We start from the raw sequence: 22,100 nt of genomic DNA, 5'->3' as shown, positions 1-22,100 counted from the left end.
ATTTTTTATGTTCATATCACCACAATTTAGCATGATGTTTCACACACAACAGGTGTTTCATATAAATATTAATTGAAATGAAATTCAGAAGTAAGAGAGCGGAAATTATTTCTGAAGTACATATGTATACCTAGGGTTTTCAACTTACTAGGACAAAACACAGGAGGAAGCCTTGGGCCAAATTCTTCTCTTTCATCCAGATGCATCTTCTGCAAAGTGACAGGACGCATTGGCTCACTGACCACCACTTCACTGACTGGATAAAATGAGAATATTTTACTTTTTTAAAAAGAAACACCTTTGGGGGAAAAAAATCTACAAAGATACAGGATTATCTCTTGGCCCAGGGTAATGATATACTTTGACTAAAAATCACAGTGTACAAAAGTCTCTTTCATATATTTTCAGAGGAAAAGAGCTGACATTTGCAACATTTTATATTTACATGGAATTTTCCAGCATGAAGGATACCAAAAGATGTACATGCCTAGGTTAACAAAAAAAAATAAATTTACATATCTAGATTAATAAACATGATAGATTCTGCATAAGATTTCTGGCACATACATCTCTATAAAAGGGATCATAAAACATATATGGCCTTAGGATAAATTTGTTCTGTAAAAAAACAAACACTAACCAAAGTATCTAAATCTAGTTTTGCAAATATGAGGAACTAAGAGGTCACTTTGATTTTTCATAGATATTACTTACAATGCCCACAGTGTTGCAGTTCTTCATCACTTTGTTTGAATATAATCAAATAAGATAGGATGTCTTAAGTGGTTTTCAAACTTTAAATTACTTCGTATCAACTAGTACTACTGGGAGACAGTCCTACTTCTTTAATATAAAGTTGCCAACAATTTAGCTCATGTTTCTGGATAACGAATTTTGAAGTTGTACTTATGTACAGCTTTCCTGATGACCCCTCATACAACCAGCCACTTGCAGAAACCAAAAGTAGTAACTACAAAAACCTGCCCCCACAAAAAAAGCATTAGGAATAAAATCATCTCTAAAATTATATCCGTAACAGAAGTCTAACAAGCTATTATGGCCATAGGCATAGAGAAATTAGTTTTGAAGCATAGTTATAAACGTATGTTGATTTGGTTTTGTTTAAAGTCTATTTTCAGCAGCAAGGACTAAAAGTAAAGGCGATGAAGACCAATTGGAGAATGACTAAACAATTTTGACACATGAATGCAAAGAAATATTATAACACCACGAGAAACATTGACTGTAAAGAACTACAATGAGTAAAATATAAATTTAAAGTGAATGCCATATAATTATAATGCCTAATTTTGGCCCCAGAGTCAAGAGATGAGAATGTAGCTCACTTCTTTTCCTTGTAGAGGTTGGTGGCCTAAAATGTAAGACCTGGATATAACACTGTAAAATTCAACTGATTTATTGCTTGGTTTTATCAAACTTCTTTTTCCTCTTTTTTTAAAATAAGTAAAGTCTCTCTGGGTAGAGAGATATTGAAAAATGAAGTGATATAAAATAAGATGTTAATAAAATGTTTTAAATTAGAATAGTAATCAAGTTAAATGCTAACAAATTATTTAGAATTAAAATATATGTATAAAATGAATGTGTACATATGGGTATGTATGTCCAAAAATTCACAAAGCCCAAAAGACCTGACTTCATTAATTATAAACACTTCAAAAAAGATTAATAATTTAGCTATAAAAATTTCCACTTGGTTGGGTCTTTCTCAACAGAATTAAAGTTTTACAAAGAACTCTATTTGGTACAGAGCCTTCACAAACAAATGTAAGGGAAAAGATGGTGATAATCAATAATCATGGCTCTCCTAAATGTCCACCAAATACTTGCATTAGAGAGAAATTAGAAGTTGTCTTACTCAATTTATCTTGTGCAGCAAGTAATAACCTAGCTACCCATGAAGCCCAGCCAAAGCACAATTATCACTGCTTAAATTAAATCATTAGCTAATTAAACAAAGAATTATCTCTGATTATAAAGTATCCTAATAGTCAGTTCTGCAAATAAAGCAAAAAAATAGTTCTTCTAGAAATAGTCATTTTCTGCCTAAATTACAGAAGTTCTAAATATGGACAATAAATACCTTGCATATCAGATGTTTCTACCAAATCACTTGGCTTTGGACTTTGGGGATATGATTCTCCAGGATCAGCTTGATTGTCTTCATTTTCACTCTCATCATCATCAGAGGAAGAGGACTTTTCATCAGAAGAACTGGCAAAGATGGCTTTAAATAAATCCATGGAAGGTCTGCCACCATCTTCATTCTTCTGATCTGTATTTTCATTTTCCACCTCAATATCACACAGAAAGAAATGTAAAAAAGGAGACATCAAAATACCGAAGGAGAGAAAAATAGTGCAGAGAACATCCAATGAGCATGTGTGTATATATGCTGCTAGGAGCAATACCAAAGGGCCCCTTCAGAATAGGGTCCAAGAAAATAATCCAAGGCGAGAGATGGGGAAGCCTTGAATCAGGGTGGTTGAAGGAAGGGGATGAATGTAAGAGATGCTGAAAAGGTAGAATCAAGATTTGGCAAACAGAATTTGGCAGGGAGGGGGCAGAGAGAGTAGAGTAGAAAGCAAAAAATAAAAAGTCAAGAATGATTCCATGGGGGGCAGCTGGATAGCTCAATGGATTGAGAGCCAGGCCTAGAGATGGGAGGTCCTAGGTTCAAATCTGACCTCAGGCACTTCCCAGCTATGTGACCCTGGGCAAGTCACTTGACCCCCATTGCCTACCCTTACCATTCTTCTGCCTTGGAGCCATCGAAGGCAGAAGGTAAAGATTTAAAAAAAAAAAAAAAAAGAATGATTCCATGGTCACATCATAAACAAATTTACCTATGAGACCTATGAATAGAAGAATTCATGGTCATCAAATGAGACGAGAGAATTTAAAAGATAAAACAATTTTGATTACATAAAACTAAAAAGTTTTTGCACAAATAAAGCCAACATAGCTAAGATTAGAAAGGAAGTGGGGAAAATCTCTATAATAAAGTTTCTCTGATAAAGATCTTATTTCCAAGATAGATAAAAGTACAGATTTAAATTTATGAGAATAAAAGCTACTCTCTAAATAAGAAATGACCAATGATATAAACAGACATTCTGATTTCTTTCCCTCCCAAGTCCTCTCCTTCCTTACTTGTTGAGAAAGTAAAAAAAAAAACAACCTTTTACAAATATATATAGTCAAACAAAATTAATTCCCACATTAGCCATATTAAAAAAAAATCTCCAATCTGCCCTTTGATTTAATTATCTGTCTATATGGAAGTGGATAAGATAATTCACTATGAGTACTCTGGTAATACTGTTAGTTCCATTGTGTTGAACAGTCTTTCAAAGTTGTTTATCTTTACAGTATTGTTGTTCTTGTATACATTGTCCTTCTGGTTCTGCTCATTTCACTGTATCGGTTCCTACAAGTCTTCCTTGGTTTTTCTAAAATCATCCTCTTCATCATTTCTTATACATAAAAATGCTCCAACATATGTTTTGCATGACTACACTTGTATAATCTAAAACAAATTGCTTGCCTTCTCAAGGTAGGGTAGGGGAGAGAGGAAGGGAAGGAAGAACGGAGATAAAATATATTAATTTTTCCCAAAAAATGCTCCAGATTACTGATAAGTTAGGGAAATTTAAACTACAATTGAGGTTCTACTTCATTGACAAAAACATGAATTGATGAATTTTAAAGCTGCAGGAAAAAAGGATTCACTGATGTACTATTGGTGAAACTATGAATTGGTCCAACCAATCTGGAAAGTGTAAGGACAGGGTTGTAAGAGTGGAGCTCTTGGAATGTGCAGAGCAGAGATGAGTGACAGAGCAATGGTTGAGCCTGGAGTAAAGGACGGTGGGAAAGAAAGAACTCTGACGGGAGGTTTTCATTCTGGGATCTCTGAGGGGAGAGGAAGGACTCTTGGGTACCTCAAGATCTAGAGAAAGCCTCAAAAGGATTTCCTGGAGACAGTTGGACATCCCGAAACCTGTGTTGTTCCTGAATTAATTTGAGACCATCAAGGAAGAGTTCCAGGATACCCCAGGCCTCGCAGGGTCAATGACCACCCCTCACCCCCACCACCAGGCCTTAGGCCAACTGAGAAGACTGATATCAATAACAATCTGTTTTTAGCTTAGGGATAAGATATAGGGAAAGGAAGGTGAATTTCTGGTCTCACTGTTTGGTTTGAACAGGGAAGAAGGAACTTGATTGGGATTAGATTAGGGACTCTCTTATTTACCACTGCCCTTCCTCCATCTCCTTCAATATTAATAACAATAGTAATAAACTTTAGAAAGCAGTCAGATAAAGAGATTCTTGAAAAAGGGATACTGAGGGAACAAGAGGGAGTGGGAAGGGCTGCCAGCTTAGGGCTTGACTCCAACAGCCAAGCCCCCCTGCTGTGCAGCTTTGACCTGGCACAGTGGTCTGACTAAAAGGTGGGGGGGTCTTTAGGCTGCCAAATCTGGGGACCTAACATCATTAACCCCAAAAAGGAATCCTTACCAGGCTATCATCACCTGCCCATTCTCTGTGAATATACCTTCATAAAGAGAATATCTCACACCTTCTCGGTAAGGGTGATAGGAGAGAGCAACCCAGACAGACTCGATCACTCAAGCCTGTCATCCCATTAACATCCCAGGGACCTCTCCAAATATATCTCTCTTACAAAAGCAATTTGGAATGATGCCAAAAAGTTACTAACCTAAACATACCCTTTGACCTGGTATTATCACTACTAAGTCTATACCCTAAAAACAAATAATGAGAAAAAGGAACAAGACATACAAAAATGTTCACAGTAGCTGATTTTGCACTGGCAAAGATTTAGAAACTAAGGGAGTACCCTTTAAGGAATAGCTAACCAAATTATAGCATATAAAGTTAACAATATCATTATATAATAAGAAATGACAAAAAGAATAATCTCAGAGAAACCTGATCAGATTTGTATGAAGTGATGCAGAGCAAAGAGAAAAGAATTTGGAGAATTTATACAATAACAGTAGCAATGTAAAAATGACTTTAAAATTCTTGATCAGGGGCAGGTAGGTGGCAAAGTAGATAAAGAGCCAAGCTTGAAGACAGGAGGTCCTAGGTTCAAATCTGGACTCAAGACTTCCCAGCTATGTGACCCTAGACAAGTCATTTTACCCTAATTGCCTAGTCTATAACACTCTTCTACCTTATAATCTATACCTATCAATTCTTAGACAGAAGGTAATGGTTTAAAAAAAACAACTTGGATCAATGCAATGACCAGCCAATATTTCAGAGGCTTAATGAGGTCTACCCATAGCTGCTGACAGAATGATGAGGAAACCCAAAATGCCAAATGAGACATACATTTTTGGACATGGCCAATATGGGAATTTGTTTTCCTTGACTATATATTTGTCAAAAGGATTCCCCTTCCCCCATCCCTTTTTTAATGGGGAATAAGGGAGGCAGTATTATATAAAATAAATGCTTATTAATTGAAAAAAGTTAATAAAAAGGAATATTTCTTGAGTTGCAAACATGAGAAACTAGGAAAAAAATATCTACAAGAGGGAAATTTAGAGAAAAACTATAAATTGAGAATTTATTAAGTAAATAATTTTGTTCTAAAGTTTAATACAGGTAGAGTTATACATAGTACTACTCTGCTACATTGGGTTGAGTCAACCATTTTTCTAACACAGCTAAGATTCTAGAACTCTACAGAGTAATGAGTACAGAAATCACTGTCCATGGAGAAAGATAATGGTCTCAGCATAAATATGAAGGGGAGAAAAGGTAGTCTCATATATACCTTCGTTGAAGATGATTCCACTGGATTCCCTTCAGCTTTATTTACCAATGGTCTCTGCTGTTGTTTCTGAATTTCAACTTCTGATCTAGCCATACTTAGGAACTCACTAATAGAATCTTCTTTCTTCTCTTCTTGGTCAGGTATATCCCACCTGGATGGTTTTCTTAGTTCTAAAAATTGATTGATACCAATAATAATAGAGTCATAGAAGTGAAATTCTCCATCAAATAAATCACTTATTGTTCCATATTTCATTATTATACTTTAAATAGTAGGAACATCAGAACAGAAACTGATTTATAAATTTATAAATAATTCTAAGTAAGTTTGCAAGACATTTAATTTCTTAATATTATTTGCTTTGGTCTCCAAATCTGACCATTTATTAATATATTATTCATTATATTAATCAAATGATGCCCTACTCACTATTCCGACTGTGATTCTGCTGTGTCTTTTCATTTGATACTTGAGTTGTGGCTAATGTTGGAGTCTCGGATATCGTTAAAAAGTTGAATACTGAATACTTATCACGTTTAACTTTTGGTAATCCAACTATGGTTGAACTAGAAGGAAAAAAAAAAAGGTGAACGTTCATTAACATTAGCTTTCAAAAAAATTATCCTTAAATAATATCAATTCTTTTTATTTTGTCCTAACAGGCCCTACAAAGATCTGTATTACTTAAAGTAGTTCAGTATTCTAAAGAACCACTTTTAATTAATTTTTAAAATATTCATTTGTAGGGCACATGAGGAGTATTTTCCAGAAGCAGGATAGCTTTGAAAACTATAAGTTGATCTCATATACTTAAAAGAAAAAAACAAACTATTCATAATAGAAACCTGAAGTTTCATATACAATCCTCTTCTTCTATTCTTCTATTTGTATACAAATGCAAATCTTTATGGTTAGAATAAAAATAATTTTTAAAGGAATATTTCCTAATCATCACAAATGTCTATATTTTAAGTTTTTGTTTTTTTTTTAACCCTTAACTTCCTTCTTAGAATCAATGCTGTGTATTGGTTCTAAGGCAGGAAAGTGTTAAGGACTAGGCAATGGGGGTCAAGTGACTTGCCCAGAGTCACAGCTAGGAAGTGTCTGAGGCCAGATTTGAACCCAGGACTTCCCATCTTTGGATCTCAATCCACTGAGCCACCCAGCTGCCCCCTCTATATGTAAGTATTAAAGACATTACCAATGAAACAATACAAATGTATTGGTTTAGCTGTACATCTTTTCTTGCAATGCTTGTAACTAAACGCAAAGGACTGCATTGCTATGGAAAGATAAAAGTACATAAATAATTTAATTTAATTGTTACAAAGAGCATAAAAGATGAATGATGTTATAATATAGGATTTATAGACAATAATGAAAATGCTTTAATTTCTAAGGCTACCAGTAACAGGTAGCACACTAAAAGTACACAAACATTTAAATATAAAGACAGAAGTTACTTTACTTTAGTAATATGAAAAGTCTGTCCTGATGGAAAAATATGCTTTAAATCTTACTTTCTTGGTAACAACTTACTCTGGGTAAGGATCAGGAATGTTAAATCTCTTACAAAGCAGTTTTTCAGGGTGCCATTCAAATTTATCTCTTGTGAGCTTTCCAAACATCTTCATCTTCACAGCAGATAGTTTGTCATCAACATCATTCTGTAAAAATCCAAATGTTTTATATTCTCTCTGCCTTTGTGCTGTCTTCTGCCTGGAACATTCTCCTGTATCATCAATACCTCCTGAAATGCTTGGTTTGCTTCAAAACTCAGTTTGTGTGCTATTTCTTACATGAAGACCTTTCTGATCCTCCTAGTTGCTAAGGCATTTCCCTCCCAGAACTGCCTTGTATTCATCTTACATGAATTCTATATATGCTTATATATATGGATCATCTCTCCCAATTGAAGGTAAGTTCTTTTTTTTTTAAACCCTTACCTTCCATTTTAAAATCAATACCATGTATTGTTCTAAGGCAAAAGAGTGGTAAGAGATAGCCAACGAGGGTTAAATGACTTGCCCAGAGTCACACAGCTAGGAAGTGTCTGAGGTCAAATTTTAACCTAGGACCTCCTGTCTCTAGGCCTGGCTCCGAATCCACTGAATCACCCAGCTGCCCCTCTGAAGGTAAGTTCTGAGAGGGCAGAGGATATTTCATTTTAGTCTTTGAAATAAGGAGGCACTTAACACTAGTTAAGTAATTGAATGACAGTTATAAAAATGTAATCTGATCAACTGAAGACATAAAAAGGAGAGACTTTTTCAAGAAATCTAGTTAAATAAATCTTTTACATTTCTATAAAGTATTTGACAATATACCATTTCACCAATTTAGCTTTAATGAAGTCTAACAGTTTTTCTGTTACCTCAGTTTATCAAGAATCTTTGACAACTGCAAATCAGTAATGCATTTGAAACACAGAGTAAAAAGTTTTCTAGAGGTACTTAGATCTCATCTCCATCAGATTGATGAAGATGACAAAATGCTGAAAAGGCTACAAGAAACTGGAATACCAGTATATTGTTGGTGGAACTGTGAACTGGTCCAGCCATTCTGAAAAGCAAATAGGAACAATGCCTCAAAAGATATAAATTATACATATCTTTTGATCCAATCTACTTAACTATAAGGCTTCTTACTCAAACTGTGGAAAATTAATATTGAATTGGGATATTTTTTGTGAAATAATTTTCTCTTTAGCTGCTCCCAGAAAAACCATCTGATTCTAAGCTAAGGCTACAGTTTCTCCCCCAGGCTGTGAACCAAATTGGGATCTCCCTTTTGTTTGGGTTTTGGGAGAAAAACAGGAATAGGGGCAGGGTTAAGCAGTCAGTTGGGTACCCAAAAAACCATATAAGGTTAAGTAATTTACCCTCAGTCATTAGCTAGTATGCCTGAGGAAAGACTAAGAACCCAAACCTTCTTAATGGTAAGGCTAGTCCTTTATTTATACATCACCTTAACCTGTGACTTACAATTATAAATTTTAAAATATTTTCCTATAATATTTTAAATTAAAAATTGACAGTTCAATAAGATTGTGATGGCAAACCTCTTGGTCTCTAGGAACTTCTACTTGGTCTGTGTCATCTTCCTGTTTAGCATGAGTAAATCTGGAAGATAGCGATGAGCTAGAGGGCTTGTATAGCAGAGCTGCTCGCACAAATTCATCACGTTCTCGTGCTCGTTCCCATTCAGTCATCCTAGGATCTAAACAACTTTCCAAAGCATCTATTGTATAGGACAGAGGAAACAATTTTATCATAAAAATAAAGGGTCTTCCATATGCACCAAAATATTTATAGAGGCACTTTTTGTATTGGTAAAGAGACAGAAACAAAACCAATACCCACTGATAAGGGCTATGGTAGAAGAATGCAATCTTACAGTGCTAGAAAATATGGCAAATATGAAAAATGATAAAATGTATATGAACTGATGCAACGTAAGGTTAAAAAGAAGCTGAAAAATAATCTGTGTACCAATAAAAATTGATTTTTTAAAAATAAGAGGTCTTAATGAAAAATATTTAGTTCATAAGATGATCACCTATATTTGAGTTAATTTATTTTTGTGTCAATGAAAAGTCAAACTGTATGTTCCTGATTTTTTAATAGAAATATAAAATCTTTACCATACCAATGTTAAAAAGCTCTAATTTTAAGAAAGTACTTCAATAACAAACTCTAACTTCAAACAAGTCAGGAAAGTAAGGCAGAACTGCTCTCTTCCTCATCATGACAGTTAAAAATTCTGCCGTATTTATTAAGGAAAACATTCATTTAAAATGTCAAAAAAGATTGGTTCCCACTATTAGTTGTTCAGAAATATTTTTTAAAATTTAGAATCCTTAGAAACCAAACTTTTCAGCTCAGTGGTCTCTTCAATATAGCAATAACATTTTATTACAGTTATAAACTCATGGATTTTAAATAAATATATTAATAGTTAATGCCTTTTATGCAATAGGGTAGCAAAGAAATCTGTAAAATACAGTTTCATCTTTAATTTCTAACATATTTGAAGGTACTCAAGAGTAAAAACTACTCATATTCACTGATGCTCTTGGACATAATAAATCACTGGCATACATGCACTAAAAAGAACACTAAAAACAATGTGTAAATCATTTTCACTGATTTTAAAAAGCTGCCCCTCTCTTGGATTTAGATAATTAACCAATACCACTACGCCTTACTCTTCCTCTATTAATGCTCTCCAAACCCATGGGTTTTTTTCCAAATCTGTTTCTAACTGCACTCCAGATCCACCTGCCACAAGTCTAACTCTTAGGTAGAATGCTAGGCTTCCACCAGGGTTTGAATGATCCAAGATCGGTTAAACTTGGTTCAAAGGCAAATTTAGACTCAGTACCAGTGGAATAAAAAAAATACTTTTCTATTTAATCACATAAAAATTCATCCTACAGTGGTCTAGAATGAATTAAAAAAAAAAAAAAAGCAAGTTTAAAAAGATTCCCACATTACCTTTCTGTCCTTGTTTAACATTGCCTAAGTACTTCTCATATCGTTTTTGTTTTTCTGGATCTTTTGTAAAAGGTCTGAAATCACTGGATCTTCCAGCAGTTATATCCCCACTCAATAACATTTGCTGTGTGCATGGAACATCATTTGGAGAATCTGGCTGAAATCTGCTATTCCAAGCTTTTGGTACCAAAGCTTTGGCTTTTATTTCAGATGCTTTAAGGTCAGTTGCCCGTTTCATTTCACTTATTCTTTCTTTATCTTTCTGGGATAGAAACTCTAAGATAGATGTTGCTGAGCCTAAATAAAAACAGTAAGAGTTTGTGAAGTATTAAATGTAACTATATTTGAATCTTCTAAACGTTATTGTTCATGTTTAATATCTTAATAACATATTTTATAACAAAATAAAAAAAAATTTTTAAACCCTTACCTTCCTTCTTGGAGCCAATACTGTGTATTGTATTGGCTCCAAGGCAGAAGAGTGGTAAGGACTAGGCAATAGGGATCAAGTGACTTGCCCAGGGTCACACAGTTGAGAAGTGGCTGAGGCCAGATTTGAACCTAGGACTTCCCATCTCTAGGCCTGGCTCTCAATCCACTGAGCCACCCAGCTGCCCCCTTAAAATCAAATTTTTAAAGGAGGCTAAAAGTTATCATGTATATTATTCAATTTGTTCTCATACTATCCCTGTGAACAAGACACAAGTCAACTATTGACATTCACATTTTAGGGAATGGCAAACAACTGCAGGTAAGTTAATATTCATTAAACAAGTTAATAATAGAAAATGGTACTTTGGGTCACCTTACACCAAGTCAATGGTGTCCCATACTTGGCTGGCCATTGCTTCAATATGCCTCTATGGCCCAAGCTACAACTCATCAGCCTAAATCAATGACAAAACCTACATCATAGGCACAAGACAGTATTCAAAAGAAGACCTTTATATCATAATCTCTTCAGTATTCCCCAACACCAAGTAAGGGATCTCATAAAACCAGGTTTCTGGACTACCCTTCTAAGTGGCAGATAAGAACTATGACTTCTTAATGTTAGAAATGTGGCTATCAATCTAAGTAAATAAAAGTAAGAAATGCCATATTCCCCTTTATCAATTACCAGTAGTTCTTAGATAATTAAGACCTGTCCTAAAAAATTTGCTTAGGATGAGCAATATCTGTAGAAACGCAAAAAACGTGATTAATCACATGGTTCAATGGGGATATGATTGGGGATTTTGACTTGAAATGATCACACTTAATAATATAGAAATAGGTTTTGAACAACAATACATGTATAATCCAGCGGAATTGCTCATCAGCACCAAGAGGGGAGAGGGAAAAGGGGAGGGAAAGATCATGAATCATGTAACCATGGAAAAATATTGTTAATTAATTTTTAAAATAAAAACAAACAGATATATAGGTAGATAGATAGGTAGATAGATAGATAGATAGATAGACAGATAGACAGATAAAAGAAAAGCAACATCTTAACCAAAAACTGGATGGTACTAAACCCAACAAACTATCAAGTAAATAAAAGAATATAATTATATTGTCTTTATTAGCTATTTATCTATTTTTGGTAATTTGGTATGCAGCTCTGATATATGGCATGACAATGTCACTCAAAATACTTTTATTTTAACATGTTAGAAATACAAAATTATGTCTCTTCAATGAGCAAAGAAGAACCTACTTAAACAAGTTACATAATGTTCACTAAAATGGCTTTGCTATGCATACCTTGAATAGGAGTTTCTCCAAGCATTTCTCCCCTCTTAGATGCATTTAACTGATACCTGCTTTGTTTTGACATGTCACTCAATATTTTCCCAGTTGATTCTGATAGTGCTTGACGTAAATGAGAATTTTCTGAGGTAGCATTTATAAAAGGTCTGAAATAATGGACTGGCCTGTAATCCTTTGGCAATTCAGGTGGTGGGTAAATCTTTTAAAACAGAAAATACAAGTTAAAAAAACTCATAGTTAACATAAATACGAACATATTACATTTAATTGTCAAAATTATAATCAGAAATCACAAATTTACAAATTAATACTAGTTATAAGCACTACTATGCTTATAAAAATGAAAGCATTTGTTCAAGAACCCAAGACAACTCAACTGTTCCTAACCCTTCAGCTTTTATCACTCTCTACTTTCCAATAAATATACTGTTGGAATGGATGTTCTATATAAAATGTACCGGCTCCTATGGGTTACACCAATCCTGGAACCACAACAAAGCTATCTCACTGAAATCTATAATTATTTGAAGGAGCTCAGTTAAACAATCCATAGAGGCATCCACGGCACAGTGGATAGAGCTCTGGGCCTGGAGTCAGGAAAGCGAAGTTCAAATTTGGCCTCAGACACTATGTGACACTGGCAAATCATTTAACCTTTGTTTGCCTCAGTTTCCTCAACTGTAAAACAGGGAGAATAATAGCACCTACCTCCCATAGTTGTTGCGAGGATCAAATGAGATAATATTTGTAAAAGCACTTAGCATAGAGCCTGGCATGTAGTAGGTGCTATATAAATGTTTATTCCCTTCCCCTGGTAGAAAAATAAAGTGTAGGAAAAATGCACATTATCTGAGTTATCAAATGGAGCTAGACGGACAACACACTAAGTCAGACTCAATATTTATAGCGATCTTGGAGTCTTTGAGGACTTGCCTCTGGACCTTGTTTTAAAAAACAGCAGAGTAGGAAAAGCTTCCACTTTCCCTACCATTTGCCTTCTCCAATGCAGAGGAATAGTAATGATACCACAGAAACACAGACCAATGGGAAAAATGCTTATATTCAGCTCAAAAGGGGAATTCAAGGACAATGCTCCTGATCCCAAACAATTATGTAGATGGGTAGATATTGTGAATTTCCTAAGCAGCAGGATCCAAGCATTTAGCCTTCTAGCAGAGAAGGAGGATTTCCTAGGGAGCAGCTAGATGGCTCAGTGGATTGCGAGCCAGATCCAGAGATGGAAGGTCTTGGGTTCAAATCTGGCCTCAGACACTTCCTAGCTGTATGACCCTGGGCAAGTCATTTAACCCCCACTGTCTAGCCCTTACTACTCTTCTGCCTTGGAGTATTAATTCCAAGATAGGAGGTATGGGTTTAAAAAAAAAAAAAAAGATTTCCTAGATAGTACCTGCTTTGTGAGTAACCCCCAGTTCATTAATTCCTGAGCTTGAGAGTTTGGGAACTAAACTTTCTAAAGAGGTTTTCTAATAAATATAATCTCTGGATAAAAAGAGGGCAGTCTACAAGGCTCCTGCCCAGGGTTTGACCTGGGAGAGCAAACAATTTAGTTACTTGAACACACCAAATTCATTCAAAAGGGAGCTGTTTAGCTCATTTCAAAGTATTTTGGGGAAAATCTTAGCCACAGAGCTGTCTTACAAGCCTTGATGAGACTGTACAGGACTCTGTGAGAGAGACTTCCCAGAATGACAAAGGATTGCTCTAACTACAATTCCAACTTCAGTTCCCTTTTGGAGGTAGGGAAGATAGGAGTGGATGGAATCAATGGGCTCTTTCAATGGCTTATGTTTCTTATTTGTTCAAAGGTTCTCATGAGATCTTTGTGTCTATGGGGTAAAATAAAGGCTGTCAGACAACCAATAACCATATTGTATAATGAGCATCTATGAAGGACTTAGGGACCCTGTTTAGGACATTTTATTAATACAAACTGTATATACCATCAACGTCACCATCACTGCTGTCGTCGTCGTCGTCATCGTCATCATCATCATCATCATCATCTGTATAGTACCTTAATGTTTCAAAGAACCTTACAAATGTGATCTCACTTGATCCTCACAACAGCCCTGTAAGGTAAGTGTTATCCCCATTTTATATATCAGGAAACTAAGACTGACAGAAGTGACTTGCCCAGGATCACATGGCTAGAAAGTGGACTTGAACTCAAGTTTTCATGACTCCAAATCCATCATCGTATTCATGATGCCATCTTGCCCTACCTAAATTTTATTTTAGAGACTTTCCCAGAATAATTTAAGGTGGAACAACAAGCCAAAGCAAGAGAACTGAACATTTGGGAATCAGTCTCTCAGACCCACATGAACTGAAAGTCTTTGGGCAGCTGTTTGGGTGAAAAGTTACATGGACATGTCATTTCTTCAAATAGAAGGTGAGCTCCTTGAGGACAGGAACTGTTTTGTTGTCAGCTGATTATCTTCCTGAATGAGTACAATAGAATGACAGATGAGTACAACAGAATGACAATAAACTGGGCTCAGAATTATAAGAGAAGTCAAGCTGGGCTGCACTGGAGGAATTTTGCAGTGCCCTCAATATTTCTAAGCTTCTTACTACCCTGAAAGCCAAATTTTTTAACACCAATATTTTCTCTGTGATGATATATAATTACAAATCTTGGCATACTAGAATTTAAGAAGAATATAAAATTGAAAATAAACAAAAAAGGAATAGAAAGACCCAAAATAGTTGTGAATTATGGCATATTATTACAAAGGATGTTTTGTTTTTAAAAAAGGACACAGGGGGCAGCTGGGTAGCTCAGTGGATTGAGAGCCAGGCCTAGAGACAGGAGGTCCTAGGTTCAAATCCGGCCTCAGACACTTCCCAGCTGTGTGACCCTGGGCAAGTCACTTGACCCCCATTGCCTACCCTTACCAATCTTCCACCTATAAGTCAATACACAGAAGTTAAGGGTTTAAAATTAAAAAAAAAAAAAAAAAGGACACAGAAGACCTATTTGATCAGATAAAGAAGTGAGCCAGTCAAATAATAAGAATGAGAGAAAGCAAACATACAGTTTACAGACAGCTACAGGCAGAAAGCTATCTTGGTATCTGCAAAATATTTCCTCCTGTGCTCCCACCCAATCCCCTGATCAGAGAGCCAGGACATTGAGCAAATGCAGTATAGAGTACTTATGGAAGAATACTAACAAAAATATATAGTTTGCAAAGCGAGAGTGGGATTATAAGCTGTATTGGCAGAAGAACTCAAAGCAATAGGATCAAAGATAGACTCAAGTATCAGATTATATACAGAACTACTTAAATTGGCTCATAAGGTTCCACATGCAAGAAAAGGCTAGCTTTAAATTCTGTTTTTAATTCAAATAAGATTATAGTTTAATATGTTCAGCAAACAATGACTTTTATTAACATTCTTCTTAAACTTAAAATGCAGTTTCTTTAAAAATCTTAGTCATATAATTGGGGTATATTTGAGCTAGTCTCATCTGCTATCTACATATTGCTTGTCTATTTGGACCATAACAAATCTCAAGGTTAAAATAATTAAATCCAAATTTTAATATGGATTCTGATCAAACCTTAATTTTTAATTTTAATATTATGTTGTATTTTTCAACCTGAGGTATTTCCATGTAAATCACTGACTTTACCTCCCTACTTCAAAATACAAAACTGAAATTCAGATATTTGTGAAATTCAGAATTCTTAATATTGATAGGCATTAATACATTAATAAGGAAATGACAAATTGGTTAAAATTATTAATTTTTTAAAAACAATAATTTTGAAATATTAATTGTTCAACTTTGCCTGAATATACATATAATTGAAGAGTCTGCATTTCCCCAATTTTCCTCCCAAAAGGTTTTAAACTACTTTGAAGTTGAACCATGTAAAATCTAAATTTTAAAATTAGCAAAGTACTATACAACCTACATAGGTAGTTGATCAAAAGATAGTATTATTATCATCAATTGACAATCTGTTTTCCCTAGCCCCTCTCCAGATAAAAGATCTTAACAAGCAAAAAAAGAAAAAAAAAAGAAAAAAAAAGATGTGAGCTATTTGAACTGTAAGCAGGGAGGGTAAAGGAAGAAACCTGCAATGCATCTTGAAAAGTAATGAGTCCCAACTACTGGAGATCATTATGCAGAGAGCAATCTGATGATTATTTATCAAAGAGGTTGTAAAGGGGATTTGATTCATGCTCCAAGGAAGAGACTGAACTAGATAATCTCTGAGGGCTCTCCCAATTGTAGTTATCTTCATAATTCCTTTGTTCCAGTAATTAATGAATAACTACACCAATAAGATAACAAATCCATTGAACTATTCAAATCTACTTCCTTTCACCAAAAACATTTCACTAAACTCACAAACTACTCATCACAGAGGTATATAAATATTACATTTTATTTTCTCTGTTGGATTTAAATCAATTCTTTTTAGTTTCTCTTTGTACAAAGAAACACTGGAGCTGTTTTGTTTTTCTTCTAGACTTTACAGACTGGAAATATGATTTATTAACATCCCCAGGAAAGCCGTGACTATTTACATGAATAATAAACATGAATAAAAAGCATTTACTAAGAATTTCCCATGTGTGAAAAAGTATATTAAGTGCTGGGAGTGAAAGTACAAAAGACCTCAAGATGTTTACAGTATAGTAGAAAACAACACATATAAGAAAGTGCTAGTCAGGGAAAGGGTTTTGCTATGGGAAGTCACAAGAATGGTGAGAGTAGAGCCAGAGAGGACTTAATTGATGTAACCTTTCAGGAAGCAATGGCACCATTAATTTGATTACTGTTCAATAGGTAAAAAGTTGCATGGGCATAAGGATAGAATATGTTTGAGAGTTTAGCTGAAAAGATATAGGGCTCTAAAATGAGATGATGGTAGGACCTAGTGAAGGGTTTCGGGTTTTTTTAAGGATGGGGAAAACTTGGGCATGTTTAGAGATAGTATGTAAAGAACCAGTGGAAGTGCAGCTAGGTGGATCCATGGATTGAGAGCCAGGCCTAGGGAGATCCTTAGTTCAAATCTGATCTTAAATACGTTCTAACTGTGTGACCTTGGGTAAGTCACTTAACTCTAATTGCCTAGGCCTTACCACTCCTCTACCTTGGAAATGATACTTTGTATTGATCCTAAGACAGAAGGTAAAAGGTTAAAGAAGAAGGAAAAAAGAACTGGTAGATAGGGTAAGAAAATAAGGTAGAGAGAAATGATGACTCAAAAGTCAGGAAAAGATAGGAGGGTGTCTAGGACAGTGGTACCCATAATGTTAATATGGAAGTTTCAAAGAGGAAAAAGAGAACGAATTCCATTTGTCAGATGAGGAGCTTGAGATGCCTACAGGCATCCCATCTAGACTGTCTAAGCTAGAAGCTAATGGTGCAGGACCAGAACTCAGGAAGAGTTTAGGGCTAGATATGTAGATCTCAAGAGTCAGTGGCATGAAAATGATAATTAAACCCATGGAAACTGTTATGGTTACCAATTGAGAAAGTGCAGGAAAAAAGAAGAGTGACTAAATTAGAGCTTGAAAGCATACCCACAGTTAGTAGGAATGATGAATGAGAAAAAGAGACTGAGAACTGATCAGAGGCAGCTAGGTGGCACCATGGATAGAGCATCAGACCTGGAGTAGGGAGATCCTGAATTCAAATTTGACCTCAAACATCTCCTAGTTGTGTGACCCTGGACAAGTCACTTAACCCATGTTTGCCTAGCCCTTGTCCTTTTGTCTTAAAGTTGTTACTAAGAGAGAAAAAGAGTTTAAAAAAAAAAAAAGAACTGATTAGAGAGGTAGGAGAACCATGCAATATTATGAACTCAGATAAATGTGATATTAGTAGTAGTTCCAAATGAATAATAATGAAATTTATCCCAGTAGAAATAGCAAGATTCCCTGACAGAAAGACCAGAGGTTATATGTGCCAAGTGAGCCAAACCATTGCCCTCAATCACTACAACTACCATCTCCCCTTACACTGTGAAGGAAACAGCCCTGAACACAAGAACCCCAGGGCTAGCAGTGGCTCCCTGGTTTCCAGCCTTTTTTCCAGTCTAGAGTGGGCTACTCTAGTGATTTATGCAAGCTGTCAAATGCCTCTAAAAGTGCTACAGACCTTACTTTCCCAGGGGCTACTGCAATTGTAGACTAAGGAAAGAAAGAAGTCCCTAGCACTTTCGAAAGGCTCAGCATGAGAAGGATATGCTTTTATCAATGGAAATGACACTAAAGATGTGTCACCAGCTAACCTGCTGCTAAACCCCTAGAATCAGTAGGCTTTTCCATTTAACCCTGCAGCTGAACCCTTCCATATATATAATCTTTCCTAACTAGAATGGGAGCTCCTTGATTTTCTATTTTTATCTAAACCAGTGATTCCCAAACTTTTTTGGCCTGCTGCCCCCTTTCCAGAAAAAATTTTATTTAGCCCCCTGGAAATTAATTTTTTTTAATTTAATAGCAATTAATAGGAAAGATAAATGCACTTGTGGCCATCACTGCTCCCCTGGATTGCTGCAGCACCCACCAGGGGTATTTATGATATACAGCAATCTATAGTCTTTGGGATCTTTCGTTTTTAAATGCCAAACTATATTTTAAGATCCTTCACACTCCATTCTAGTAGGAGGATAAAGCATTTAACCAAGGCTCTCAACTCATTTGTCTACCCACTTGAGATAATAAAGGAGCAGGCTATAATTTTAACATTGAAGATATCAGATGCTTATTCAGGGTTGGTCAGGAAGTGAACCAGAATTCTTTTTCTTCAGACTCCTTGTTGCATGATTGGAAAGATGCTGAGAAACTCTGGGTTTGAACACAGCCCCTTTCACTTCATGTTTTGAATATGGACAAGTCCCTTTTCTTCTCTGAAACTCATTTTCTTTATCTATAAAATGGGGAAAATACCTATAATAGAGACCTCGTGTGAGGCTCAAATAGGATAATGTCAGCTATTATTATTCTGTTGCCCCTAACATTAAATCAAAACGAAGTTCTGGCTTATTTCTAAAATATTTCTCTGAACAAGAGGTATCAAGACATAAAAGAGAGCTGGCCTCTGAGACCTACTTGTAGAGTGACCCCAGGGAAATCATTTAACCTCTCAGGCACTAGGCAACTTCCTAGGACTCTAAATTAGTCACTTGAAATTCTATATAACAATGAGATCACAGACCCTAGCCTTTCAAAAGAAAGGACCCAAATTAAGTAATGGTTCAAAACACTTAAAGAGTCTCTATTAAAAGTAATTAGTTGCTTTAATTATGAAGAATGTCTGTGGTTTACTGACCAACTCTGTAATGCAGGATGTAATTTCACTAACTGATGACTCATTGATCTACTATATGAGTCTACTACTTTCTGAAAATTTAAGGGGATTTGAAGGTTTTTCCAACAGTCTTCCCCTCCCAGTCTAAATCAGGTCTGAGGGCTAAAACTGGCTTTTTTTGTCCAAGAGATTTTTGTATTTAAATAAAAAGTTTTACTGTATTTTGTACACTTGACTCACTCAGCATTACAAAAGTAGGCACCCTTACAAAAAGAACCTCTGAGCCTTAGTTTGCCAACCCTAGGTCTAACCACCAGCAGAACAAATCTTAAAGGCAAAACTAATAAGGAAAAAAGTTTTTGCTTACTTCCTTAGAAGATAAAGGTTTAGATGCTAGGGAAAACCCATCCAAAATTTTGCCAACATACCGGATATCTTTTTCTGATTCTGCAAAATAAATGTTATTAATTTTAGAGACAAACTGTGCTGTTTACAATATTGTACTTTTCATTCAAATTATGCATCATTTAAGAATGAGAAAAAAAGATTTACATAATAAAGTTACAAAGGAAGTAGAACATAAATCCATCTCTCACACCTTTGTTGACTCAGTACCTGGGTGGAACAGCCCTACACCACCCTAACTTATGTACACCATTCAGGACATATGTCTTTGTTTCTACACAGTTGAAAGGTCAATCAAAACAGTGATGTGTTAAAACTTAAAATATCTAATTCATAAGGTATTCAGTTCCTAAGTAAATAGGTACCTAAAAATATGTTGTGAGATAACTACAATCAAGAGCATAAGAGTTGATTAATAAAAAAAAGTAATTATTACTTTGAAATAGTCAATGCTAAAAATAGGTTTTAAAAAAACCATATGGACTACCTAGGAGCTTCCTTAGCAACCATCCAAAGACAGTGTAATCAAATCAAATCTTCCTATGATCTAAGCAGAGAAAACAATAAAAGGTACTTTTATCTTCTCAAATGACATTCTAACAATAACCAAGAATTTAGTTATATTATTTAATTTTAAGTTATTACCAACATTTCAAACATTTATGTGAATATAAACACAAAGGTTCACAAAATCATAGAGTAGGAAGGGATCTAAAGGACCATCTAATCTAACTCTTTCATTCTCCAGATAAGGAAACTGAGACCCAAAAATGACTTGCCCAAAGTTACCTGGAGGACAAGTGTGGATTTGAACCCAATTTGGGACTTAAGAGCCAATGCTCTCCAAACTGTACATGCTATCTCCTTTTGATTAGAAGGCAGTATAACATTCAAACATTCATATGTGTACAAAGTATATATATATACCCGCAGGAGTTTTTTTTACATCAAGGGTTCTTAACCTGAACTCTATGGATCCCAAACAGGTCTATGGATACATTTCAATGGAATACATGAATCTGGGTGAGAAAAAAAAAATCTTTATTTTCATTAACCTTTGGTTTCTTTTATAGTTCTATGTTTTATTTTGTGCATTTAAAAGCTCTATTCTAAAAAGGGGGTCAGAGGCTTAGCTTGTCTGCCAAAGGAGTACATGACACATAATAGATTAAGGAGCCCTGTTTGGTAAGTTAAAAACTATGCAAGGAGCAGCTAGGTGGTACCTCAGACAGTTCCTGGCTGTGTGACCCTGGGCAAGTCACTTAACTCCAAATGCTTAGCCCTTCTGGATCTTCTACTTTAGAACTGATATTTAGTATTGATTCTAAGACAGAAGCCAAAGGTTTTTTTAAAACTAAAAATAAATATAAGGGAGAATTTCCTAACTGGTAGATGATTATTTGTCTGGGATTCTGCAGAGGGAATGTATGTACTAAGTAAAAGTCAGATTAGATGATTTCTAAGTTTCCTCCTAGCTTTAAGAATTTAAGATTCTAGAATGGCCACAAATTCTAGAGGTCATCTAACTCCCAAAGATGAAAAGAGAAAACTGATACTAGGACACTGACCTCAAACTCTCAGAAATGAAATCTGAAGGTGTTAAGATCAGCCAGAAGAACCTATTTTCCCCCTTTCTTATTCTTCCTTTGCAAACTACTCCTAATTTACTATTCTCTCTGAGTTCTGGTTAAGCCATACTAGACCTGATTATTTTTTTCCTTAAAAATCTGGAACTGAGGCCTGGAGAGAATATGTTAAAAGAGAAAAGCTTTAAACATCTCCATACTCAGGTACTCTTTGCTGTTAGTGACTTGTAGCTACTCTTCACTCTCATAATCTCATCTGATTTTTGATAAGATATACATATTGTTCAAGTTTTTGTTCAGTTGTTTTAGTCATACCTAAATCTTTATTACCTCATTTAGGGTTTTCTTGACAAAGATCTCAGAGTATTTTGCCATTTCCTTCTACAGCTTATTTGAGAAATGAGGAAACTGAGGCCAACAAGGTAAAATTACTTTCCCAGGGTCACACAGCTAATAAGTGTCTGAGGTTAGATTTAAACTCAGGTCTTTTTTTTTTAAACCCTTACTGTCCATCTGAGAATCAATACTATGTATTGGTCCCAAGGCAGAAGAGTGGTAAGGGTTAAACAATGGAGGTCAAGTGACTTATCCAGGGTCACACAGTTAGGAAGTATCTGAGGTCAGATTTGAACCTAGGACCTTCCATTTCTAGGTCTGGCTCTCAATCCACTGAGCCACTCAGCTGCCCCCTGAATTCAGGTCTTGTTACTCCAGGCTTGGTG

General features: G+C 35.3%; 1 protein-coding gene across 1 annotated transcript in view; it reads right to left on the bottom strand.

Moving 5' to 3' along the window:
* GPATCH1 (G-patch domain containing 1) overlaps positions 1–22,100 on the bottom strand; it is a 53,845-nt gene that overhangs the window by 11,215 nt on the left and 20,530 nt on the right. The window contains exons 9-17 of the mRNA XM_044661448.1: positions 19,755–19,834; positions 12,082–12,286; positions 10,333–10,629; positions 8,898–9,076; positions 7,376–7,503; positions 6,266–6,402; positions 5,837–6,006; positions 2,105–2,315; positions 149–256 (exon numbers count right to left, since the gene is read on the bottom strand). Coding sequence (XP_044517383.1) covers positions 149–256; positions 2,105–2,315; positions 5,837–6,006; positions 6,266–6,402; positions 7,376–7,503; positions 8,898–9,076; positions 10,333–10,629; positions 12,082–12,286; positions 19,755–19,834 — 1,515 coding nt within the window. The remainder of the gene's footprint in view (positions 1–148; positions 257–2,104; positions 2,316–5,836; positions 6,007–6,265; positions 6,403–7,375; positions 7,504–8,897; positions 9,077–10,332; positions 10,630–12,081; positions 12,287–19,754; positions 19,835–22,100) is intronic.

This window comes from Gracilinanus agilis, chromosome 2, assembly GCF_016433145.1.
Source record: "Gracilinanus agilis isolate LMUSP501 chromosome 2, AgileGrace, whole genome shotgun sequence".
Classification (NCBI taxonomy): Eukaryota; Metazoa; Chordata; class Mammalia; order Didelphimorphia; family Didelphidae; genus Gracilinanus; species Gracilinanus agilis.
Note: the sequence above shows the minus strand (reverse complement) of the source record. Positions and strands in the feature narration are given on the sequence as shown.